The sequence below is a fragment of the Zingiber officinale genome, chromosome 4B (assembly GCF_018446385.1).
Source record: "Zingiber officinale cultivar Zhangliang chromosome 4B, Zo_v1.1, whole genome shotgun sequence".
In the NCBI taxonomy this organism is placed as follows: domain Eukaryota; kingdom Viridiplantae; phylum Streptophyta; class Magnoliopsida; order Zingiberales; family Zingiberaceae; genus Zingiber; species Zingiber officinale.
The window spans coordinates 1,699,747-1,726,861 of record NC_055993.1 but is presented as its reverse complement, the minus strand read 5'-3'; the positions used below and the strand labels follow the sequence as shown (position 1 = coordinate 1,726,861).

At 41.7% G+C, this 27,115-nt stretch overlaps 1 protein-coding gene and 1 long non-coding RNA gene across 2 annotated transcripts; one reads left to right on the top strand and one right to left on the bottom strand.

The window, feature by feature from the left end:
* Positions 1-364: 364 nt before the first annotated feature.
* On the top strand, positions 365-26,282 carry LOC121974369 (agamous-like MADS-box protein AGL11). Its single transcript, XM_042525392.1, has 7 exons — positions 365-546; positions 1,257-1,338; positions 1,456-1,520; positions 24,125-24,224; positions 24,355-24,396; positions 24,488-24,529; positions 24,621-26,282. Exons 1-7 carry the CDS (start codon positions 365-367, stop codon positions 24,828-24,830), a joined length of 723 nt encoding a protein of 240 aa, XP_042381326.1. The 3' UTR covers positions 24,831-26,282.
* On the bottom strand, positions 24,431-26,352 carry LOC121974370. The gene is made up of 2 exons (XR_006109986.1): positions 26,273-26,352; positions 24,431-24,807 (listed from the first exon to the last, which is right to left on the bottom strand). It is a non-coding gene; the product is annotated as an uncharacterized LOC121974370 (long non-coding RNA).
* Positions 26,353-27,115: the final 763 nt, after the last annotated feature.

Genomic DNA, 27,115 nt, shown 5'->3' with positions numbered 1-27,115 from the left:
TGTGGTTAATTTCTCGTGAACCTTTTTGGACCATTTTTAACTCCATCTTTTAATTTGTTGTTCATAGTCTCTTAATATTTAGGCAAATATGTGCATATATGCTTCACGATTTTGATGCTTTGATCCTTTGTAAAAAGAGCTTGCTTTTCCTCTTTAGATCTTGTCAAAATAGTTCTTCTTGACTATCACAACTTACTAGCTTGGGTTTCTGATGATGATCTCCCCCCATTTTCTCATTCTGATATTGTTGGATTGCTGCAACGTACTTTGAGTTGTATGAGAAACCCTAACTATCCATGCTGTCGTATGAATTGGTTTGATATATGTCATGACCATGGAGAAAACTGAATCAACATTAATCATCATGGGGAGAGGAAAGATTGAGATCAAGCGTATCGAGAACAACACGAGCCGGCAAGTTACCTTCTGCAAGAGGCGGAACGGGTTGCTCAAGAAAGCCTATGAATTGTCTGTGCTTTGCGACGCAGAGCTTGCGCTGATCGTCTTCTCCAGCCGCGGCCGCCTGTACGAGTACTCCAACAATAGGTAATGAATTCTCAATGTTTGCTTAATTTCCTCTTTCTTGATTTCATATTATGTTGTTGTTTTTACAATAGTACTTTATATAGCTTTTCCTTTTGTTAGAGAAGATGAACTGTGGATTTGTGAGGTTTTGCCACCTTAAGTACCAAATACTTGTGAGGTTACCAACTGAAAGTTTAGGGTTTTTTTTGTTGTTGTTTGAGCTAGTGACTTTTCTACTGACTCAATTACATATATTTCTTTAGTGCATGCGTCAAACAAAGTGAGAATGATTAACAAGCAATAGCTTTATCTTCCATTACAGATTAATTAATTAATTTAACAACCACATTTACAATTCAACTTGGTCTTTAATTAGCTAGATGGAAAGTAACTGAGTCTTTTCCCAGCCTGTTTAGTGTTTTCGTTTCTGGTGCTAAATTGATACCTACCATGCACCTTGAAGCATTCATATTCTGCAGGTTTTTAGTGTCAGATTGCTTGAGAACGGGCATGTCTGCATGATGACTACATTTACCTCAAATGCTGTGTTTCAATTCATCTTGAAATATGTGCTCGATCTTCTCACCTCTCCTTTCTAGCTATATGCTAGTTAATGGGATTTCAAAGTTCTCCAAGAGAGCTTTTGTCCATTCCCTCTACAGTTTGCTCCAACTTCAAAGCTTCTCGAGGGTTGCAATAGATTCTAACTTTGTTCAACTTCTGAAACTTAGCACCAAGACAACAATAGAGAGGTACAAGAAGGCATGCGCCAACACTTCAAATGCAACCTGCACTATTGACACCAACTCTCAGGTACGTAATTCATAGCTCAGTACTTACATTTTATAAATTTTATAATAATTACCTTTAATTGATCATAAGATTAAATATCAAGTGAATAAAAGTAAGATTTATTCATGGATATTGCAGCAATACTTTCAGCAGGAATCAGCAAAGTTGCGCCACCAGATACAGATTCTGCAAAATGCAAACAAGTGAGTTCTCTAACTCAAACTTGTCTCCTAATCATTAATTAGCTTCAAGCACTAAGAAAGAGAGAAGATCTAAAGCCATTTGGAAAATGGTTTTTTTTTTTTTGAATTTAATTTTCTTAAAAATAAAAAAGTTAATATAAAGATTCAATCATCAATTTAGATCCTTTATTATTTTTTTTACATCTATAGTTTTAGAAACAATTTATATGACAAATGATGTAGTATATATAGTTTTTAAGTTTTCTCATTTTTATCCTTATATTTTCTTCAAAAGTTATATTATTATGCTTTATTGTTCAAAATTTATAATTGTCTTCTCGATAATTGTCCTAGTATTTTTTAAAAAAAATTTATAATTTCATCCATTAAATTTCACAGAAATATCATATTTCACCAAATATTATATTGAATTCTTTGTTTATTTATTTTTAACTGTCTCCAAATTTAACATATATGCCCCAACATTCATATAAAATTATGATTTATTCTTTTAATGTTCTACATTTTATACCAAAAACGGTGGCTTAAAAAAATTTAACAAATCAAAATATTAATTTAAAAAAATATATATAAAAAATTAAATTTTCTCACTTTTTGAAATGTAAAATTATTAATCAAATTTTTATATTCAAGTTTTGATAACCTATACAGTGTTAAACACTGTATTATTATTATTAGATATAATAATACATTTCAAGGAGATAATAAGTGTAGAATTCACTTAGTCAAAAATAAGTCCATTCAGAATTGTTTAAAAATAAAGAAAGATAAAAGTATATCTAATTAATTAAATTAAAAATAGAGAAAATAATCATTACAAAAATGATTAAAATTGAGGAAATAAGAACAATGAAATAGAACAACAATAGAAAAATCATGCTCACGTGCTCAACTCATTATCATCCGCGAAGAATAAAAAACAAATAAATAAAAATTACATGTACAAAATGACAAAGCTCAATACAATCATTATAAAATAAAGATAGCAACTAGCCCAAACTGGTCATTATCATTTATCAAAAATTAAAAGAGAGTCTTTTTTTAAGTACAAAGCAACAAAAAAAAATCATATTTTTTATTATCTAAATCAGAACAGTTGTAAATGATAGAATGGAGATAATGAAAAAATCAAACAATTTATGACTATAAAAACATCTAAATAAAAGCTAAACTTAATATCTATCAAGGAAGTAAAATGGTAAAGGTTTCTAACTCGTTATTGCTCAAAAATAATAAAATCCTCCATTTCTTTAAGACACAATACGGACGAATACATCAACATTTGAATTTAATGAAGCAAGAAACATAGTGACATCAACCAGATCGACGTGATAGTGTTGGGTGGGATTTCTCTTCCCCAATCTCAACGAGCGAGAGAAGCACAGAGAGGGAGAGTTGGAAAAGAGAAACTAAAAAAAATTAGTATTTTTATTTTACATTATATAAATAAGATAAAAAAAATTTATAATTCATGTTCTTATTGATCAAAGGAGAAAGTGTCACTAATGAAAGAGAAATGTAACGAGAAGAGATTAAGATTGAGAGATATTGAAAAGGAATAGATTATATCTTATAAAAGAACATACATAATTAAAAATAAATTTAAAATGTAAAAAAAAAAGTCTCTTACAACTCTATCCGTTATAACCATAATGAGATATTTATAAAATTCTAAGCTTTGATTAAAGAATAAGATCATGCAAATATTTAATCACGTGGATCTATTATTTTCTATTCTCTTTATATATATATATATATATATATATATGTTGGAAACCAAACAATATGTAGCCGGAGATTTACAGGAAATTAGCTGAATCTAAATACTCGAATTAAATTCAACTCACAGTTAAGATGACCTGAGCAGATAATCTCAGGCTGCCAGCAGGGGTTGGTTTTCTGACCTCAGAGTCTGAGCAATCAAAGCGTCCGAGTAGACTGAAAGATAGACAGACAGAGTGGGAGACCGGTCGGGCAGATCAGAAGGGCAAGTGGCCGACCCAGCAGATGAAGAGTCCAACTAAGCGGACAAACAGAGCAGCGGACCGAGGCCTGCGATCGACGCAGTTTCCTTGAAACAGATTCGTCCCACCTCCGGCTGTGCTTCAAGGTTTTCTCGGATCGTCTGTTTCCTAGGATACAACGGCAAAACCACGAATGCAACCAAGCACTGGTTGTTCCTGGCGAACTGAGAATGCACCTGAGTGCTATCACAAGTAGTTTAGCCGAGCGGATGCACGATTGAGAGAAAAGAATCGGGGAGGAGGTGGAGGAATTCTCTTGCTTTTGCTTTGCTTTCGCTTCCACTTTTTCGCTTTGCTTTGCTCAAGATCCAGCCTCCTTATATAGGAGCTCTCATCTTGCCTGCAATAAATGATCAAATTATGATCATTTAATGCTGAGTTTAATTTCGTCATTAATGGGTTTAATGTCTTCATTAATGTCGAGACGTATGTTGGTTCATTCTTTTGGGTAAATTTTACCTCAACCGGTCCGACATTCGATATGCGCAAGTCGTGCTCGCGCACGAGTTAACCTTGGTTCAGTACAATCCGGGCCCTGGATTTGCACCCACCCCTGCGCACTCACGCGTGAGAGAGTCTCTCCCTATGCATATGTTTACAACGTCAATGCATGTGTCATAATTTAAACCAACAATAAAACCAAGAGACTTCTAATGTGAGACTAAACTCATGCACAATAGAGTCTCTTCGTCTCCACCTCTTTATTCCATTCACATTTTCAACAATCCCCCACATGAATGGAAAATAGGGTATGTGATATCATTCAACAGTTGAGTCAAGTATAGGATAGGTAGGTTTTACCCTTTGAACATTCCCGTGTGAAGATCTGATTACTTACTGGCTGATAGTAGACACGATGTCCTTGAACTATACTGTCGTCTGTGTAAGCAGTGATAAATCTCACCCAAGACTCTCCCTGATACAACTCAGTTCTCATGAGTGTGTTCGTTCTTGGCCATGAACACGCCTGGTTCTGTGAGAAGCTCTAAGAATTGTGCCTCAAATTCTCTTCGAAGCGGCTCCACTTCTTTCTCACATAGGTGATCCCTCAAGAGTTACCATCTACTCGTTTTGATCATTAAAAGCCCATCGGCTTATCCTGGTCTAGTCACTGTTTCATTAGGCTCCCCCCCCCCCCCACACACAGTGTGTCTAGTCAGTGTAGATTAATTGCCCCTTTGAACCCAGTTCTTGGGATCTCTAGTCAGCATAGGTTGGGTGTCCTCTGCACTGATCGCTGACAACGACATCAAGCTCATTCCTCTTGATGAGCTTGCAACTAACTCTCGATTTAACCCTTTGGTTAGCGGATCCGCTAGGTTATCCTTTGACTTCACATAGTCAACAGTGATAATTCCAGTTGAGAGTAGTTGTCTAATGGTATTATGTCTACGACGTATATGTCTAGACTTACCATTATACAGATGACTCTGTGTCCGACCGATTGCTGATTGACTATCGCAATGTATGCAAATCGCCGGCACTAGTTTCGGCCATAGAGGAATATCTTCTAAGAATTGTCGTAGTCATTCAGCCTCTTCACCGCACTTCTCAAGAGCTACAAATTCAGATTCCATCGTGGATCTGGTTATTACGGTTTGCTTAGAAGATTTCCAGGAAATGGCTGCACCTACTAGAGTGAAGACATATCCACTCGTAAACTTAGAGTGTTTTATGTCAGATATCCAACTTGCATCGCTGTATCCTTTGATCACAGCAGGATATCTCGTGTAGTGCAGTCCATATTCACGAGTATACCTCATGTACCTCAGTACTCTTGTTATCCCTTTCCAGTGCTCAACACCGGGATTACTCGTGTATCTACTCAGTTTGCTTACTGCGTAGGCCAAGTCTGGTCGAATACAACTCATCAAGTACATCAGACTTCTAATCACTCGAGAGTACTCTATTTGCAAGATACTTTCACCTCGATTTTTTGATAGATATTGACTCGTATCAATCGGCGTTCATGCCAACACAGTATCACCCTTGGTGAATTTCTCAAGAATCTTGTCCACGTAATGGGACCGACTAAGAGCAAGTCCTTCTGTCGTTCTAAGAATTTTAATTTCTAGAATCACATCAGCTAGACTCATGTCTTTCATGTCAAATCTTGAGTTCAATGTATCTTTAGTGGATTTGATTATCTTATCATTACTCCCAATGATAAGTATGTCATCTACATAGAGGCACAAGATGACATAGTCACTCTCTGTGGCTCTCATGTAGACACATTTATCACATTCATTGATCTTGAATCCACATTCCTTCATGGCATTATCGAATTTCTCATGCCACTGCTTTGGTGCTTGTTTCAAGCCATATAATGACTTCACCAATCTACAGACCTTGTTTTTCTATCCTGGCACAGAAAACCCCTCAGGTTGGTCCATGTAGATTTCCTCTTCTAAATCCCCGTTTAGAAATGCTGTCTTTACATCCATTTGATGTACTTCAAGATTCCATAGAGCGGCAATATCCAACAATACTCTAATGGAAGTTATTCTCGATACCGGAGAGTATGTATCGAAGTAGTCAAGGCCTTCTCATTGTCGGTATCCTTTAATTACCAATCTGATCTTGTATTTATCGATTGTGCCATCTGATTTCATTTTCTTCTTGAAGATTCATTTGCAACCTAGTGGTTTACTTCCCGGAGGAAGATCCACAAGTTCCCAAATGTGATTTTGCAAGATAGATTCTATCTCAGATGCAATTGCCTCTTTCCAGTGAGGCCCATCAGAAGAGCCTACAGCTTCTGAGTAACTTCGGGGCTCACTCTCCAACATGAAAGTGATAAAATCCGATCCATAGGATTTTTCTACCCGAGCTCTTTTGCTCCGTCTAAGCTCAACCTCCACGGGTTTCTCGTCATCATCATCTTCTTCTTCACCTTGTGTTTCGGTTGCCCATTTTGAGGAGCTAGCATCCTCACGGGTCTTATACGGAAACACATGCTCGAAGAAAGAGGCATTTCTCGATTCGATTATCGAGTTCTTGTGTATCTCCGGTATGTGTGACTCATACACACAAAATCGATAAGCACTGCTGTTATGTGCATATCCAATAAATATGCAATCAACAGTCTTTCGTCATATCTTAATCATTTTCGGATCAGGTACCAATACTTTGGCAAAACACTCCCACATTCGTAAATATTTGTAGGACGGTTGTCTTCCATTCAACAATGTTGGTGCGGGAAGCATCCGACGATCGAACCTGAGTTTTGATAATGATAAAGGATTCAAAGTTAAGGTTTGTTGTTAGCTAACATGTTGAATGAGTGTGTCAGGAAAGTCTTAACTGCGGTTAGGCAGGTGAAAATCCTAGGGGGTGGTAACCCTAGGTCCTAGGGGGTGGGAACCCTAGGTGGAGAAAAGTCCTAGCTGCGGTTAGGCAAAGGGAAAACCCTAGGGGGTGGTAACCCTAGGTCATAGGGGGTGGTAACCCTATGCGGAAAGTCTTGGCAGGTTGATGGCTTCAAGCAAAAGTCCTAAGGGGTGGTAACCCTAGGTGGAAAGTCCTGGTATCGCGAACCAGGTGAAAGACTGGACTAGCCGAGAAGCGGATGTCTAGCAGAAAGTCCGGAAGCGTCGAGTGCTGAGCAAAAGTCCAGTCGATCTGGAGGATCGCACTGGCAGCAGGTAAATCTCCTGAGTGGAGTAGGTGAGGACGCGTTCCCCGTAGAGGGAACAGTAGGCGTCGAGTCGATCTAGGGTTTCCGGACGGAAATTCGAAGTCAGACCCGGACAGTCCGGAGACTGTTATAATATTCTTTATCATATTCATACTGTTGTTTTATGCTAACTTTGTGTTGCAGGATATTGTTTGGGACTAACATGTCTTGCAGGTACAAAATAATGAAGTTTTCCTCGGATGAACAGTGTCGGGTGCAAAAGCTGACCTGGCCGTGAAGCAGGGTTGAAGGCGCCTCGATTGGCTATGGAGGCGCCTTGGAAGGCGCCTTGAAGACTCATGAAGGTGCCTTCAAGGTGATAAGCGCAGAACGGTCAGCGCTCATCTGCACGGTGGACTCGAAGCTATGGAGGCGCCTTCGGAGGCTTCCAAGGCGCCTTGGACACCCTTTATAAGGGGGTTTCGAGCAGCACCTCAACTCATCTGATTACAAGTGATCGTGCTTCAATTGGCTGCTAAACGCGACACCCCAAGAAAGCTTCAACTCGACTCGACGACCCGACACTTCGATTTCCTTGGATTCTGTCGCCGGTATTATATTTCTTTAGTTAGCAAATTGTTCTAAATTTGTAATATTCTTCGAGCTTATAGTTGTTGTCCACGGAAAGCGATCAAGGATCGCGGGCCTTCGAGTAGGAGTTGCCTTAGGCTCCGAACGAAGTAAATTCCTCTGTGTTTGTGTGTGTGTTTTATTCCGATGCGTTTTCACTCCGATAGTTTTGCGATTCGAAAAACGAAATAGCCGCGAGCGCTATTCACCCCCTCTAGCGCTTCTCGATCCAACACACAACTCATTGTTAGGACCGAAAAGTAGCTAGAGGGGGGGTGAATAGCTTGTCGCTCGCTAGGTGCTCGTCGTTGCTTGTTTCTTCGAAGATGTGCAGCGGAAAATACAAGAAACAAATCACACAACGCTAACACGGTTGGTTTACTTGGTATCCACCTCACAAGAGGTGACTAGTCCAAGGATCCACACCTACACACACACCCTCCACTAATAAAACTCTCTTTTATGGTAACTACCAAGGGCGGAGAAGCCCTACAAAACTCAATACAAGAAGAAAGGGAAAGGTAATGAAATACAAGCTCACAAGCTTACAATGAGTGCAAAAGCCCTAACCATAGTTTCTTCTCCTTACTTTGATCCGCCTCTTGACTTGGAAGAACCTCCAAGAACCTTCAAGAACTGGCGATCTCGAGCTTGAGAAGAGCTGTGGAGGAGCTGGTGAAGATCTGAAATGAATCGGTGAAGAAGTGCTGAAGGAGACGCCCGCCTGCAGCTCAAATACGACGCAACGGTCGGATCCCGATCGATTCGAAAACTCCCAATCGATCGGGGAGGCTTTGGATCGATTCACGGATCGATCCAGAGCCCCTCTGTGCTATGGAAAAACGCCTGGATCGATCCACGGATCGATCCAGCGCTTATCGTGCGAAGCAGCAGCGTCCCAATCGATCGGTTGATTGATTGGGACCTCTGGATCGATCCACTGATCGATTCAGAGGCTCTCTGTTCGCTAGGAAAGGCCTGGATCGATCCACTGATCAATCCAGCTCTTGGTTTTTGCCCAAAACCAAGTCCCAAGCCTATCAAACCAACATCCGGTCAACCTTGACCTGTTAGTCCATCATACCTAGCATCTGGTCACTCCCTTGACCTGCCAGAACTTCCCAACACCAGATATCCGATCATCCTTGATCCATCTGGATTTTCCCTTGCCTGACTTCACTCACCAGGGCTTTCACCTAGCTTCACTCACTAGGATTTTCCATCTGCCTAGCTTCACTCACTAGGACTTTCACCTGGCTTCACTCACCAGGATTTCCATCTGCCTAGCTTCACTCACTAGGACTTTCACCTCCCTAGCTTCACTCACTAGGACTTTCACCTGGCTTCACTCACCAGGATTTCCTTCCAGTCAGGTATACCTACTTGACTTTTCTTCATTCACACTGATCAGTCCCTGATCAGAATCTCCCCATATGAACAACTGCACCTGCATTGTCCATGTGTCTACATGTATTGTCAAACATCGAAACTATGACCAAGACTCAAGCTTGGTCAAACCAGTCAACCTTGACCCAAGGGATATTGCACCAACAATCTCCCCTTTTTGATGTTTGACAATACCTTTAAGTTTGGACCATTCTGAGTTAAGCTAATCCCATAGCCTTAACTCCATTCATGCCAAAGTATGAATGTTGGTTCCCTTCATTCTCCCCCTATGACCTCCCCCATAGGTAATGAAGGCCTAACTTAAACCACACATTCTCCCCCTATTGGCACACATCAACCCATCTTTGAGCACACATCAACCCGTGCCTCAATTTTGGGCACACTTCAACAAATGCCCCATTGTTGAAAACTCTCCCCCTGAAGAGTTGCTCATCGTTGTTCACAACTTCACTCGTTGTGACCAACACGATAATGAAGGACTCATTCCCTTCATTTTCAAATAATGCTCACCCTGGAGCATTAACATGGTCTAATGACCCAAATGAAGGTCACATACCCTTCATTTATCCTTAACCCTACATTCTTCCTCAATGTAGGCAAATATCCATCCTTGAGCATTATCCACTTAACGGAAGGTTAACCACCTTCCAAGGTTCATGAAAAATAATTTTCATGCCTTTAAAGAGTCTCTCCCCCTAAAGACATGGTGGTAACTTCTGTCATTGTACCAACAATGACTTGGAATCCCTAATCCTTTAGGAAACCCAAATTTAGAAGCTTTGAGGTTCAAATATTCAAAATTTGAAACAAACCTCACCCAAGACTTCAATATAGTCTTCCTTAACCAATTCATCCTTGTTTTCAACACGAAAACACCCTTTTTATGTATACAAATGTATTTTGAGGGGTTTGGAATGGTTACCTAGACTAACATAGGTTCAAAATGCTGAAATCAGGCCTTCCCAGCCAAAATCAGCAACTTGGATCGATTGGAGTTGGGTTCCAATCGATTGAACCTTGCTGAATCGATCCACTGATCGATTCAGTCTTCTTGGATCGATCGGCTGATCGATCCAGCGAGCTTCTGCTCGCGAGAAATGCCTTCTCAATCGATCGGCTGATTGATTGAGGTACTCCAATCGATCCACTGATCGATTGAAGGCCTGAAATTGCTGAAATTCAATTTCAGTCAATTTCAGAAACCCCTAGAAAATTCTACAAAATTCCAAAAATCGTAAAAATTTGTGTAGACATTATTTAGGGTATAATTTATCATGGAAAAAATAGGTTTCTATGAAAATACATCATATTTTCAAAGATTTACACAAACTTGAGAACTTGTAAAAACTTTAGTGTTTTCTTCAAGTTTGTGTCTAACTATTCAATGGTTATTACTATCAAAAGATAGCCTTCACCAGGGTTTTTCAAAATTATTTTAAAAACATTTTCAAAACCAATATCCCACCATGTTCCTTGGGCTTAATGCATATGACTTGTACATTAGCTTTCCCAATGATGGGAAAACACATAACTATGTGTTTTGATGAACCTAAAACTCAAAAGAATGCACTAAATCAACATCTTGAGTTTTGTTCATCTTCCTAACATCTCACTTGTACCTGATGTGCACTAAAACACATACAAGTCACCTTATAGTCCTTGTGAGATGTGAGATTTTGGCTTTTCCCTATTCTAGGGATCATGCATATATATCTAGGCATTTTAGAGATATTAGACATCCACCTAGGAATTCACTTGTTAATAAGTATTGTTAAATGTCATTTGTCCTTAATTTTAAGGAAATAGACATGATGCATGATTATGTTATGACATACATCAAAAGGAAATAATTTTTCAAACGAAAATATCCTATAACTACATGATGTATGAGTGTCATGACATGGTATTTTTGGATTTTTCATAATAAAACATGAATGCAAAAATAGACATGATGTCATGACATATGATGGGCAAACAATCACGGTAAGGTTTAGCATAAATAAAATATACCTAGATTGCCTATCTAAGTATCCTTAACCACTTAGCTATTTCCACTTGTTTTAACTTAAAATGTTAAACCTAGATTGCCCTCTAAATGCTCCAAGAAAATGCCAAAGCTTAAATTTGCATTTCTAGTTCTCTTGATTAACTTATGCCAATTGAAATTAAGCTTATTCCTCAAATGTTGGCATATTTCGTTCTTCCACAAGAGTAGCATTTTAAATTAAGGCTTAGATTGACCTTAAATTTCATAAGAACATACCAAAATCCCAACTTGGTAGTTCTTATGATTTTCCCAATTTGTGTCACTTAAAATATCATCCAATTTATCAAATTGTGACACATTTTACTCTTCCCAAGAGTAAACATAAATCCACTTCATTTTCAAAGGTTAATAATAACCTTGAAAATGTTCCTTGAATGTCAATTTCTTCAAAGTTGGGTTAACTACCCTTCTTCTTAGAGTTGACACTCTCTAACCCATTTATGAGGTAGAGAAGATGCTCCTAGGAACCCAAAACCTATTGGTGCTCCTTGGATGCTCTAGGTATTCACTAGGGAAAACTTCCCTAGATACCTTCCTAGTGACCTTGTTTAGCTTCTTAGAAGCCTTGATCACTTTTTCTAGGTCAACTCTAGGGATAGCCTCCCTTGTGACCTTGTTAGTGACTTTCTTAGACTTCTTAGAAGTCTTAGTCACATTTGTTGTTGCAAAGATACTTCTAGGGATGACTTCCCTTGTATCCTTAACTTGACTTCTAGACTTAGGGTTGGTTCCATAGCTATATGGAACCTTATGGTAAGTAGGTACTGTAAGACCGATGCGGCCGGCTAGAAGGGGGGTTGAATAGCCCTGAAAAATCAAGCACAACCCTTTCTCGTACGATTAAGCTAACACATAAAAGATAGATTAACTAGAAAATAAAGCATAAAAACGAGGCACCGAATTTGACTTGGTTACAACCGGGGAGGTGGTTAATCCAAGGATGAAGATCGCACTAAGAGCTCCTTCAGGCGGAGAAGCCTCGTTTACAGCAGTGTAAGCACAAAAAGACAGAAGCTAATCTAAACAGTGGAAGCACACAAGTGTTGTTTACAATTTCTGAACTGATGAAGAGCTTCTGGACCAAGGCTATATTTATAGCCTTGGTCGGGGCGCCTGGAAAGGTTCCGGGCGCCCTGGGGGGGATAAAATTTATCCCCAGCGTTGATCGAGATAATTCTCGATCTGGTCAAAATTAGGCGCCGGAAGGTTCCGGCGCCGGAGGTCCGGCGCCGGTCGATTCGGCGCCCGGACCGAAAGTCAACAGTTGACTTTTTCATCCAGGCCCTTCTGGTTCAGTCCCGCCTTGGTCCGGTTCTTCCGCTCGGATCCGCTCGTTTGGGTGATCTCGCCTTTGGAAAAGGGCTCACCCAACCCAACTTCCGGTCTTCTCGGCGTGCTTCCTCGGCTTCTCGTCCCTCGGAATTGCGCGTGTTTCCTTCGCGTCCGCCAACAGTACTCATCCGATCTTCGTCCCTCGTCGTCGACCTTCTCGCTATTGCGTCTCTTGCTCCCGAGCAAACTTCCGCCTCGGCTTTGTCCCTCGGAACCACCGCGCTTCCTTCTCGTCCGCGGTGTACTCTTCCGCGTCCCTCGGACGCACAACATGCCGTCCTTCTCGCTACTGCGTCTTCCGCTCGAGTACGTGCTCCTAAGCTCCTGCACACTTAGACACAAGGTTAGAAAACAACAGAACCTAACTTAACTTGTTGATCACACCAAAACCAACCTTGGGGTTCCAACAATCTCCCCCTTTTTGGTGTGATCAACCCAAGTTAAGCTAGGGTTAACTAGACAAAAAATAAACTAACTAAATTTACAATTTAGTGCACAAAGATAGAAAAAAAATAGTTTTAGGCTACCTCCCCCTAGACTTATACTTATTCTTCTCCCCCTTTGATCACAAAAAATGGGGTTCCAAGACAAAATCTAAGGGTTAAAGATTCTAAGTCAAAAGATTCTAAGTTAGAAAGGGAATTTTTCAATATAAAACTTAATTAAATATTTTGAAAAATATTTTTGAATCAATAAAAGCAAAAAAAAATTCTAAGTAAAATTTTAAGTAAAAGAATTTTAAGATTTATTTTATTTATTTTTTTTTTTTAGATTTTAACTTAGGAAAAAAAAAAAAAATTTGAAAACACTCTAAGTAAAAGGTATTTTCGAAAATAGAATTTAAAAAAAATAAATAATTATTTTAAAAAAAAATTTAAGTCAAAATTTTGAAACATGTTTGAATAACTTTTTAAAGCATTAAAAAGCTTTAACTTATTAATTAAACATTTATTTCAATATTTGGCTTCCAGGCAGTGGCGAGGCACTAGGCCTTCTTGGTTATTGGAGCAACAACCACTTTCTAGTCAAAGCTCATAAAGAAATTTTTGTTTAATTTTCTCACTTAAAGCGCTAACTTTGATTTTAAAATTTACACTAAGCAAGATTTAGGAACCCAATACAGGTTCCAACCTACTGGATTAACTAAAAATTTCTTAGGGACATATTTTCTAGAGATATTTTTAATTTGCCCCTGGTGATATCTATAATACCAATTCAAATTATTGAACCTTCTAAAATTGGTTTTAGATGAGCAAGCAGAGTTTTCCAAGTTTTCTACTTGAATTTTTAAATTTTGAATTTCTAATTTTAATTTTTCATTTTCTAAATTTGATTTATCTAGCATTTCTAACGGACAAGATGTAGCTAATATTGCTTTTAAATCTTTATTTTCATTTTCTAATTTGCAGCAATCTTTTGTTAAAATTTTAATGAATTTAAACATTTTATCAGGAGGAAGAGATCGTACCTCACTTACCTTGTCGATCTCGTTGTCGGTTTCTCCCCCTGAACTGCTGCTCTCTTCGGACGTGGCTCCCCCTTCATTGATGCTTTCGATGCTCATTTCGGAAGAGCTTGATTCGCAGTCGTCGTCTTGATGACTCGCCATTAACGCGAGCCCGGAGAACTCCTCGACTTCCGATTCCGACGACGTATCGTCCCACGTCGCTTTTAGGGCCTTGCGCTTTTGGATAGGCTTCTTACCCTTGTCCTTCCCGTTGTTCTTCAGTTTAGGGTAATTGTCCTTGACGTGCCCTTCTTCATCGCAATGGTAGCAGCGGATGGTTCTTTTCTTTCTTCCCTGCGGATGGTTAGATTTCCTAGATTTACAAATATTTTTAAATCGTCTTACCATCATTCACATTTCCTCGTCGTCGAGAGAAGATTCTGACTCAGGTTCGTCTCTCGAAGCTTTAAGGGCGACATTATTCTTGGGCTCCTTCGGACTTGCACATCTTGACTCATGCACTTCAAAAGTTGAAAAGAATTCGTCTAATGAAATTTTTCCTAGATCTTTTGAAATGTAAAAAGCATCTACTAGTGATGCCCATTTTGAGTTTCTAGGAAAGGAATTTAGGGCATACCTTAGTGAATCTCGGTTACTTACCTCTTCTCCGAGATTCGTAAGTCTGGAGATGAGTTCCTGAATCCTCGAGTGTAGATGTGCAATTGTTTCACCTTCTTCAAATCGGAGGTTTGTAAGCTGGTTACGAAGTAAATCCCGTCTTGCAAGTTTGGCTTCGGATGTTCCTTCGTGTAACTCAAGAAATTTCTCCCAAAGCTCCTTTGCCGAGTTGTAGGTACCGACTCGATTGACTTCTTGTGTTGGAAGTACACTTAGCAGATGAAATTCTGCTTTCTTGTTTGCCACGTGGTCAGCCTGCTCCTTCTTTGACCATTGATTTCTTGCTTTGCCCTCTGGTGCTTCATAGCCAAATTCCATTGTTAGTAATAAATCATAATTTGTTTCAAGAAATACCTCCATTCGCTTTTTCCAGCTAGCGAAGTCCCCTTCGAATTTTGGTGCGTGGATGTTGGATCCTGCCATCTTGTTGCTTCGTTCGGCGGTTAGTCCTCCTGAAGCGTCTCGGCTCTGATACCACTTGTAAGACCGATGCGGCCGGCTAGAAGGGGGGGTTGAATAGCCCTGAAAAATCAAGCACAACCCTTTCTCGTACGATTAAGCTAACACATAAAAGATAGATTAACTAGAAAATAAAGCATAAAAACGAGGCACCGAATTTGACTTGGTTACAACCGGGGAGGTGGTTAATCCAAGGATGAAGATCGCACTAAGAGCTCCTTCAGGCGGAGAAGCCTCGTTTACAGCAGTGTAAGCACAAAAAGACAGAAGCTAATCTAAACAGTGGAAGCACACAAGTGTTGTTTACAATTTCTGAACTGATGAAGAGCTTCTGGACCAAGGCTATATTTATAGCCTTGGTCGGGGCGCCTGGAAAGGTTTCGGGCGCCCTGGGGGGGATAAAATTTATCCCCCAACGTTCAGATCGAGATAATTCTCGATCTGGTCAAAATTACTGTTCCGGGCGCCCCGGTCAGTTCTGGGCGCCCCGGACCCCGAAAGTCAACACAGTTGACTTTTTCATCCGGGACCGCTTCTCTGGTTCAGTCCCGCTTCGGTCCGGTTCTTCCGCTCCGGATCCGCTCGTTTGGGTGATCTCTGCCTTCCGGAAAAGGGCTCACCCGAACCCAACTTCCGGTCTTCTCGAGCGTGCTTCCCTCCGGCTTCTCGTCCCTCAGAATTACCGCGTGTTTCCTTCTCGTCCGCCAGCGTACTCATCCGCAGTCTTCGTCCCTCGGTCGTCGACCTTCTCGCTAGCTGCGTCTCTTGCTCCTCGAGCAATCTTCCGCTCTGGCTTTCGTCCCTCGGAACCACCGCGCGCTTCCTTCTCGTCCGCCGGTGTACTCTTCCGCAGCGCCTCGTCCCTCGGACGCACAGCGTGCCGTCCTTCTCGCTAGCTGCGTCTTCCGCTCGAGTACCTGTGCTCCTAAGCTCCTGCACACTTAGACACAAGGTTAGAAAACAACAGAACCTAACTTAACTTGTTGATCACACCAAAACCAACCTTGGGGTTCCAACAGGTACATCCTTTTTTATTTTAGGTTTGTATCCCAAACCTCTATGGCCCTTAGATGACCCTTGTTGTCCTAAACCTAGATTTTGCTCATTTTGCCCTTTAAGGATATTTTCCATCCTTTTTAGGGTCTTTTCTAGTTTGTCAAGTCTTGACCTCAATACTTGATTTTCCATCACTAAGTCCTTAGTTTTTGATTTTCCATTAAATCCATGAGCATTTTTGTTTCTAGGCTTGTAGCTAAAATCCTTAGAGTTCTTGCCTAGACTTTTACCTACATTCCTAGCCCTAGGTGTAGTGGTTTTAGCATGAAAAGCTATATGTTTTTCCTTAACACTATCATGCTTCCTATTTTTATGGTAAATAGCATTAAAATGATATAAGTTAGAACTATCATGCTTTTTACCATAATTTAAAGGGGTAGGCTCAATGAAAGTTACCTTTCTTTTTACCTTGGAGGCTCCCCCTTGACTTGAGCTTCTTCCATGAGCCTTGACCACCTTCTTCCCTTTAGGGCATTGACTTCGGTAATGCCCCTTTTGATTGCACAAGAAGCACACAATGTGCTCCTTGCTCTTCTTTGTTCTGGGAATGGTCTCCTTAGGCTTCTCCTTGCTCTTTTGTGCCACTTGTCCCTTCTTCTTGGCCAATTTAGGGCATTTACTTTTGTAATGCCCATGTTCCCTATATTCAAAGCATGTAATATGATTTTTATTATTAATTAAAATGTTTATACCTTTTTGTGTAGGGATGACACTTTCTCCTTTGGATCCGGAGGTAGAAACTTCCTCTTGATCCGAAGGTGATATTCCTCCATTTGATTTTGCTTGACTTGTGGAGGTGGAAGCTCCTTCGTCCTCTTCTTCTCTTGACCCGGATGTGGAGGATTCTTCTTGCTCTTGTTCCGGTGTCAATGAAGATTGCTCCCCCTCAATCTTAGAGGTGGAGGCTTCACCTTCTTCTTCATCTTCATCCTCTTGTACATGAAACAAGGAATATACTCCTTCCTTGCTCTTTTGATTGCTCTCCTTTGAGGATGAAGCTTCTTGGACCTCCTCTTCGGAGGTTGAGCATCTCTCAACCTCGGAGTCCTCCTCTTCTTGGTTTTGATCCATTGAGTCGCCCTCTTTGGATTCTCCTTGATTTGGTATAGTGGAGGGGATATCATGAATCCTTGCCAATTTGCTCTAAAGCTCCTTGGCATCTTCAAACTCTCCAATTTGCTCCAAGATGTTGCTTGGCAATAAATTGACCAAAAGCTTGGTCACTTTGTCATTTGCCTCACATCTTTGGAGTTGCTCCTTACTCCATTTGCTTTTCTTGAGAGCTTTGCCCTTGGAGTTTGTTGGAGCTTTGAAGCCTTCCATTAGAGCAAACCATTGCTCTATCTCCATCATAAGAAAATTTTCGATTCTTGATTTCCAAGAATCGAAGCTTGTGGATGTGTACGGTGGAGCCACCCTTGTGTCAAATCCAAGTCCATCTTGGAATTGCATCTTGAAGTTGAGCTTCTTGAATTCTTTGACTGTGATGAATTTGCTCCAACTTCTTCACCCTCTAGCTTTGCTTGTTTTGTTTGCCCCTTCCGGCGATGATTCCGGTGAAGAGCAACCTGGCTCTGATACCACTTGTTAGGACCGAAAAGTAGCTAGAGGGGGGGGGGGTGAATAGCTCGTCGCTCGCTAGGTGCTCGTCGTTGCTTGTTTCTTCAAAGATGTGCAGCAGAAAATACAAGAAACAAATCACACAACGCTAACACGGTTGGTTTACTTGGTATCCACCTCACAAGAGGTGACTAGTCCAAGGATCCACACCTACACACACACCCTCCACTAATAAAACTCTCCTTTATGGTAACTACCAAGGGCGGAGAAACCCTACAAAACTCAATACAAGAAGAAAGGGAAAGGTAATGAAATACAAGCTCACAAGCTTACAATGAGTGCAAAAGCCCTAGCCCTAGTTTCTTCTCCTTGCTTTGATCCGCCTCTTGACTTGGAAGAACCTCCAAGAACCTTCAAGAACTGGCGATCTCAAGCTTGAGAAGAGCTATGGAGGAGCTGGTGAAGATCTGAAATGAATCGGTGAAGAAGTGCTGAAGGAGACGCCCGCCTGCAGCTCAAATACGACGCAACGGTCGGATCCCGATCGATTCGAAAACTCCCAATCGATCGGGGAGGCTTTGGATCGATTCACGGATCGATCCAGAGCGCCTCTGTGCTCTGGAAAAATGCTTGGATCGATCCAGCGCTTATCGTGCGAAGCAGCAGCGTCTCAATCGATCGGCTGATCGATTGGGACCTCTGGATCGATCCACTGATCGATTCAGAGGCTCTCTGTTCGCTAGGAAAGGCCTGGATCGATCCACTGATCGATCCAGCTCTTGGTTTTTGCCCAAAACCAAGTCCCAAGCCTCTCAAACCAACATTCGGTCATCCTTGACCTGTTAGTCCATCATACCTAGCATCTGGTCACTCCCTTGACCTGCCAGAACTTCCTAACACCAGATATCCGATCATCCTTGATCCATCTGGATTTTCCCTTGCCTGGCTTCACTCACCAGGGCTTTCACCTAGCTTCACTCACTAGGGTTTTCCATCTGCCTAGCTTCACTCACTAGGACTTTCACCTGGCTTCACTCACCAGGATTCCCATCTGCCTAGCTTCACTCACTAGGACTTTCACCTGGCTTCACTCACCAGGATTTCCATCTGCCTAGCTTCACTCATTAGGACTTTCACATGCCTAGCTTCACTCACTAGGACTTTCACCTGGCTTCACTCACAAGGATTTCCTTCCAGTCAGGTATACCTACTTGACTCTTCTTCATTCACACTGATCAGTCCCTGATCAGAATCTCCCCATATGAACAACTGCACCTGCATTGTCCATGTGTCTACATGTATTGTCAAACATCGAAACTATGACCAAGACTCAAGCTTGGTCAAACCAGTCAACCTTGACCTAAGGGATATTGCACCAACACTCATAAGGGCTCTTATCTATTTTCTTCCGGGGCACCTTATTTAAAAGGTAATTAGTTGTTAACATAGCTTCCCCCCACATGGACTCTGGCAATCCAGAGCTTAATAGAAGAGCATTCATCATCTCCTTAAGAGTTCGATTCTTTTGCTCAGCAATTCCATTTTTCTGAGGAGTATATGGAGCTGTTGTTTCGTGTCTGATCCCATGTTCAGCACACAACTCAACAAATGGTGACACATATTCACGGCCTCGGTCACTTCAAACCACCTTAATTTTCCTATTAAGTTGATTTTCAACCTCATTCTTATAGAGAGCAAATTTCTTTATAGCTTCATCCTTACTTTTGAGAAGATACACATAATAATATTTTGTGTTATCATCTACAAAAGTGATGAAGTATTTATTACCGCCACGTGTTGGTATACCTTTTAGGTCACACACATCAGTGTGGATTAGGTCAAGTGGTTCATTATTTCTTTCAATATGTTGAAAGGATGACCTTGTCATTTTCGCTTCAACACAAATCTCACACTTGTGTTTTGGGTCAAGGTGGAATGTAGGTATGCTTTGCATGTGATCCTGTCCGAATCGCTGAACCAAGGGACACTGGGCACGCGGCACGCTCCCAATCGTTGGAGTGAACTTCCGGCTGGTCGAACGAAGCTCCGGCGATCCTGCACAAAAGTCTAGCCGGGAAGGGTTCCCGGCGACGACCCTCCGACGCTCAAGTCAGGTAAGTGGTGGAGAAAGTGGCTGCCAAATTTGTATTATGCGTACCTTCGACGAAGTAATAGCCTCTTTATATAGGATGGAGAAGGAACTGATGCACGCCTACCGAGGTGCGTACGTGTCAACAACCCATACCACGGTATGCACTTGTCAGAGAGCTTACCTGACACCATGCTGCCACCGTCGAGCATGTCCTTTGATGGGACGGCAGGACCACCCGTTGTCAGACTAGAAGTATGGCATAACCATACGACTTGACGGCTGTCAGCAGACGTCCCCGTCTTTTACCCACCGTCTGACGGGGGTGCCCGGCCCGCCGAGCGGGCGATGAACGTCGTCCGGACGGGCTTGATTCTTTGCGCCGTCCGGGCGGCACCTCCTTCCGCTCGGTCATTATACACTGTTTTATTTGAGCGTCGAAACCCTGGTCCCTACCAGGGTGCCTTTTACTATCAGATTTCCCTTTCTTCTGAGTCCGGTCAGCTTGCCCTTTTCTGGCGAACCACTAGACCCTTTGACCTCCCCTCGGCGTTGACTCCTTATGGGGTTCCGGATTTTTACCGCCGGATCAGCATGTTTATTAATCTACGCAACACATCGTAGTTAACATGTCCTAGTCTACCATGCCACAAATACGAAGACTCAAGCATATAAGTGGAAGAACTTTCATTTTTTATTTATCTTGGGCCTAATGGCCATTACATTGAGCTTAAACAACCCATCAGATACATAGCCTCTTCCTACAAACATTCCATTTTTGGACAATACAACTCTGTCCGACTCAAAAACAATGCGAAAGTCATGCTTGCTTAACAGTGATCCGGACACTAGATTCTTCCGAATCTCCATACAACACATTGTTCAGAGTGAGGTCCTTGCCCGAGGTCATCTTCAGCACCACCTTTCCTTGGCCCATGATGTCCGAGGTTACTGAGTTCCCCATGAACAGTTTGTCTTCAGTGACTTCCTCGAAGTTGTGGAGCAGCTCCTTGTTGCAGCACATATGTCTGGTGGCTCCAGTATCGATCCACCATTGCCGCGGGTTTGAACCGATCAGGTTCAACTCAAAGGCCACAGCGCAGAGGTCGTCCATTTCTGGTCCCTCGTTTAGGTTAGCCTCTTGCTTCTTCTTTGGCTTTCTGCACTCCGAAGATTTGTGACCCACTTTGTCACAGTTGAAGCACTTCCCATAGAACTTCTTCTTGCTGATGCCTCCTCTGGGTCCCATCTTGGAAGACTTGGGGTTATTCCGCTTCGAGCTTTGATCGAGCTCGACCACGTTGGCTTTCACAGTAGCCTGAGAGAACAGTTTCCTCTCTGAACTCCTGTTGTCTTCTTCGATGCAAAGTCGAACAATGAGTTCCTCCACATTCATCTCCTTCCGCTTGTGCTTCAGGTAGTTCTTGAAGTCCTTCCAGCCGGGAGGCAGTTTCTCAATGATAGCAGCCACCTGGAAGGTTTCACTCAGAACCATCCCTTCTAAGTGGATCTCGTGCAAGATCACCTGAAGCTCCTGGACTTGGCTGATCACCGTCTTGGAGTCAACCATCTTGTAGTCCAGGAATCAACCCACGATGAACTTCTTTGCCCCTGCATCCTCCGTCTTGTATTTCTTATCTAGGGACTCCCACAACTTCATAGCCATTCTCTTCATGCTATACACAACGTACAGCGAGTCGGCAAGACAGTTGAGGATATAGTTTCGACAAAGGAACTCAGAATGAGTCCATACCTCCACTGTACTGATGGTTTGCGCATCAGCATCCTCAGTGCGCTTGGGAGGGTCCTCGGTCAAGAACCGAGCCAGATTGAGCGTGGTCAGGTAGAAGAGCATCTTCTGTTGCCATCTCTTGAAGTTTAGTCCACTGAACTTCTCTGGCTTTTCCCCATGACTGATTGGCACAGTTCCAATCGGGGCGGAGGGGGCCTGCACGTGTTGAGTCTGTTGCACCTCAACATTTCGTTTCGTGGCCATCTCAACAGAATCGAATCTGTTTCAAGATTGTTGGAAACCAAACAATCTGTAGACGGAGATTTACAAGAAATTAGCTGAATCTAAATACTCGAATTAAATTCAACTCACAGTTAAGATGACCTGAGCAAATAATCTTAGGCTGCCAGCAGGGGCTGATTTTCTGACCTCAGAGTCTGAGCAATCAAAGCGTCCGAGCAGACTGAAGGATAGACAGGTAGAGTGGGAGACCGGTCGGGCAGATCAGAAGGGCGAGTGGCCGACCCAGCAGATGAAGAGTCCAACCGAGCGGACAAACAGAGCAGCGGACCAAGGCCTGCGATAGACGCAGTTTCCTTGAAACAGATTCGTCCCACCTCCGACTGTGCTTCGAGGTTTTCTCGGATCGTCTGTTTCCTAGGATACAACGGCAAAACCACGAACGCAACCAAGCACTGGTTGTTCGTGGCGAACTGAGAATGCACTTGAGTGCTATCACAAGTAGTTTAGCCGAGCGGATGCATGATTGAGAGAAAAGAATCGGGGAGGAGGTGGAGGAATTCTCTTGCTTTTGCTTTGCTTTCGCTTCCACTTTTTCGCTTTGCTTTGCTCAAGATCCAGCCTCCTTATATAGGAGTTCTCATCTTGCCTGCAATAAATGATCAAATTATGATCATTTAATGCTGAGTTTAATTTCGTCATTAATGGGTTTAATGTCTTCATTAATGTCGAGACGTTACAGAATCATTATTAATGAGATTAATGTCGCCATTAATACTGAGACGTTACGAAATCACCATTAATGAGTTTAATGTCGCCATTAATGTCGAGACGTTACGCAATCAGCATTAATTTCACATTAATGCTTCCATTACACCCTTGAGCAAGATTCAAGTGGCAATATGTTGGTTCATTCTTTTGGGTAAATTTTACCTCAACAGGTCCGATATTCGACATGCGCAAGTCGTGCTCGCGCACGAGTTAACCTTGGTTCAGTACAATCCGGGCCCTGGATTTGCACCCACTCCTGCGCACTCACGCGTGAGAGAGTCTCTCCCCATGCATATTTTTACAACGTCAATGCATGTGTCATAATTTAAATCAACAATAAAGCCAAGAGACTTCTAATGTGGGACTAGACCCATGCACAATAGAGTCTCTTCGTCTCCACCTCTTTATTCCATTCACATTTTCAACAATATATATATATATATATTATATTTAAAATAATGATCCTAGTTTTTAAAGAATGAGATCGTGCAAATATTTTATTGAATCATATTCTTTTCCATTCTCTTAAAAAATACATAAAAATATATCTAATATATTAAAAAAAAATATGTCCTAATAAAAATTGGGACTCTAGGTATATACCTTAATGGCTTATGCCTAAAGTTAACCCTGATGAATATTAATGATATTAATTAAGGGTATGATCATTTGGCATCTTTACAAGGAATATCAACTTATCAAGTTAGATTGGAAAACAAGGCCATAGGACACATCTTAGATCCATAGGTCTACTTTAACTTCTAATCTTCTAATATAGGTAATTGTTATGATTTTTCTGATGAGATTAATAACCCGTTATTGGATAGTTAAGAACTCTTCAATTTTTTTATTAGACAAGATACTTAGTTTTCTTTGTGCCTATAATATAACTATCCACTACTTTAATTACCTTCAATATAATGTTTTCTATTATTAAAACTTAGCATTATACCACTCCTTATGTGAGGTGAGATTGATCGACTCATCTCATCATTCACTTGTGCTTGCTAGTGTAACGTTTGTAGTTGTCTCCCTCTTGAGCCACCATTTTCAAAATAGTCGCACATACCTTGCCCTTTCCTTGTTCTCCATCAGACTTAGAAAATTAATAATTTTATTTCTTTCATCCTTTTCTCTTGTTGACTTCTATTGCATCTCCTCCAAAATCATTAATTAGGGCTCTAATGCCATATAAAATTTGATGGACCAAAGGAGAAAGCAAAAAAACACAAATAAGAAAAGCTTTGAGTGATAGATGATAGAGAGAAGAATAACATATTAGTTTGAATGGTTGCCATAGCCTTTGAGGATTAACTCTGAAATGCTCAATAAATGAGATGGAAAGGGCGTTGATGTAGGTTGCTAGATAGGGTGGCTTGTCTGATAAAGTTGAGTTGACCAATTTAAACTGCAACTTCTAAAGTCAGAATTGCAAAGAGACTGTAGTTTTGCAAATTGTAGCTGACCAAACACTTAAAAAAAAATGTTATTTAACTTACTACCACTTTGGCTTCAGGCACTTGATGAGTGAATCCTTGAGCTCACTCAGTGTAAAAGAGCTAAAGCAACTGGAAAACAGACTTGAAAGAGGCATCACAAGGATCAGATCAAAAAAGGTATTCCAGTTTACCCTTGGCAACGTTTGGACTGTAAGAAGAAATCATGTCTGTAGTAGCATTACAGAAAATCTGTAACATTTATTGTATCTCAATGACTTGTTTTAACAAGTACAATTTTTCTTGTCAGCACGAGCTGTTGTTTGCAGAGATTGAGTACATGCGGAAAAGGGTAAACTTGTTCAGTCTTTGTTACGCTTAATTAGTTAATCCAAAAGCTTTCATCTGTTCTTGCTCTTCCTTCTCTTTTCAAAATAATACAGGAAGTGGAGCTTCAGAATGATAATGTATACTTAAGAGCCAAGGTAACATCAAGCAAATGCTGTAACTGAAAAAAAAAAAAAAACTGAGATGTTTCTGCCTATCTTATATCTTGATCTGCTTGGAAACTCTCAGGTAGCAGTAGCAGAGAGTGATCGAGCACAGCAAGAGATTATTGTGTCGACTGGCACGGAATTTGATACTCTTCCAACTTATGATTCGAGGAACTATTACCATGTCAACATGATGGAGGGATCCTCTCACTATTCTCAGCATCAAGATCAGACTTCCCTCCATCTTGGTTATGAGATCAAAGATAGTTCTGCTACAAAGAGCTCGATGTAAGCATCTCTGGTTCAATGAAATTGATACTAGCTACTAGTGTCTCAGCACTTGATGTTAAACCCACTGGTATTTGTAACTCATATGCACACTTATGTATTGGTATTTTGAAAATAAACTGCACATGTGGCTAAGCAAAATTATGAACCAGATGTTCCTAATCTTAATACCTCTTTTTAATTATTATTATTATTTTTTACTTATCCTGGTTTAAGTTCAAAGTGAAATCTTAAACTGCTTGTTATGCGTAGCCTAGAATTGAATAATAACCATTCTCTGTTTTCAAATTTTTTAATTAACCTAATCAAATTTGTCCTCCAATTTATTCAATAATATAATATTAACATGGTTAATATTATATTAAATTACTTGGAGTTCAAATCTTCTGTCCCCAATATCACCTGTTCCCATATCTCACTCATCATCCCTGCCCACCATCGGTGGCCTCCTGTCACCACCTCAATCAATACTATAACCCTTAGGGAAGGTGAACCCAAGGGAGTCGTCATCGGCACGATCGACGTTGGAATCTGACCGGATCTAAGTAGACTTTCCTCTATCGTCGATCTGAGTCCCTGCTCAGATTAACATGGTTAATATTATATTAAACTTCCCTGTATCCCACTCATTGTCCTTGCCCACCACCGGCGGCTTCGTGTCGCCTTCCTGTCGCCGCCTCAATTAACACTATAACCTTTAGGGAAGGTGAACTTAAGGGAGTCGTTATCGGCACGATCGGTGTCGAAATCCGACCGGATCTGAGTAGACTTTCTTCTGCCGTCGATCTGAGTCCCTACTCAGATTCGGCTTGATTCCGACGCCGATCGTGCTGATGACGACCCCCTTGGGTTCATCTTCCCCAAAGATTATAGTGTTGATCGGGATGACGGCCGGAGGCCGTCGGCGATGGGCTGGGACGACATGTGGGACACGGGGATAGAGAAATTTGGGGACAGGAGATTTGAACTAAACGAGGGACGCGATGGGCTGGGACGATGGCCGGAGGCCTGTCGACGCCGTCGGTGTAGAGCGGGCCCCGGTCTGACCACCCCGCCAGGATCTCCTGGTAGTCGAGCTTGAGCGCCAGGAATCAGGGCGTCGTGGCGCCCTGCCACAGATCCACTCCGACGGCGACGGCGCCGGTGGTCGCCACCTCCTCGTCAGACGAGGAGGAGCGCCAGGACGCCCACCGCTCCCGGCCCCGGAGCGCTCGCCTCGCGAGCACATCCGCGTCACCTCCGACATCATCCTCCCAGCTCATCGACCGCGAATCGACGGTGACGAAGAAGATGCGCCGCCGTCGCCGCCGCCGAGGACGGCCGCGAGGGTAGGATTCGTGTCCCCGCCGCAGTCTTCGAGGAGGGAGGCAACGGGGGTGTCGCGGTCGATGATATCCGGCTGAAGCGGGAAGAGGTCCAGCTGGTGTCGGCCACCTATCCACTCACCTTCGGCCGCGGCGGCGGAGGAGGACATGTCGGTGGGATCCGGCTGAGTAAGCGGCGGCGGAGGAGGAGCGAGGTGGCGGCGGCGGAGGCTGACGTGGTTTTCCAACGAGGACGGGTAAAGAAATGCCGACGGCTTTCAATGAACACGTGGCGTTAAGGCATTGGTTATCAGGAGACGAAATCGAGAGGTTATCCGGATTTCGTCGGTGGTGTGCGATCGAAAATCACGTGATTTTCGTAAGGGTCACGAGCGTGGGGGTGGGTGGGTGCCAGATTCGATTTAGACCGCAATTTTTTCGTGGACGGACCGGAATTTTTCTACCAGACCGCTGGACTGAGCTCTCTTTTCAGCCGCATATGCCGGATTCGGATTCAACACGAACTCATCGATTATTTCTTGTTAGAAAATTTCTTCTGGTCGACGTTTTTCTTTAAAACTTGATCGTGAATTTGAATATCTCAAAGAATCTTAAATTAGTAGGGAGATTTGAATATGTTTACTGGACATTGGAGCTCCAAGTTTCAAAATTTGTTGGCAATAGTCTTACATTGTATATATATATATATATATATATATATATATATATATATATATATATATATATAAAATTTATTATGATCTATATTTAACGAAACAATATTAGACCAAGGTATGAATAGTTGTAGACCAAGCTAAGAGGTCATATCGTCGTGAGAAATCTTATCCATTGGCAAACTGAATCGCAATCAAACACTAAATTGAACCGGATATACATATTTATCCATGAAGAAATCATGGGACTAGGGCTCAGATGGTCCAAAAATAAATTAATTAAAAATTTTATCCTAAATTTTAAATAAATT

Bases quoted from the DNA above. Each gene is read 5' to 3' on its own strand.
- LOC121974369 (XM_042525392.1), top strand. From the start codon at position 365: ATGGGGAGAGGAAAGATTGAGATCAAGCGTATCGAGAACAACACGAGC. The intron at 1,521-24,124 runs GTGAGTTCTCTA...CTTTGGCTTCAG, and splicing joins ATTCTGCAAAATGCAAACAA to GCACTTGATGAGTGAATCCT. The intron at 24,397-24,487 runs GTAAACTTGTTC...AAAATAATACAG, and splicing joins TTGAGTACATGCGGAAAAGG to GAAGTGGAGCTTCAGAATGA.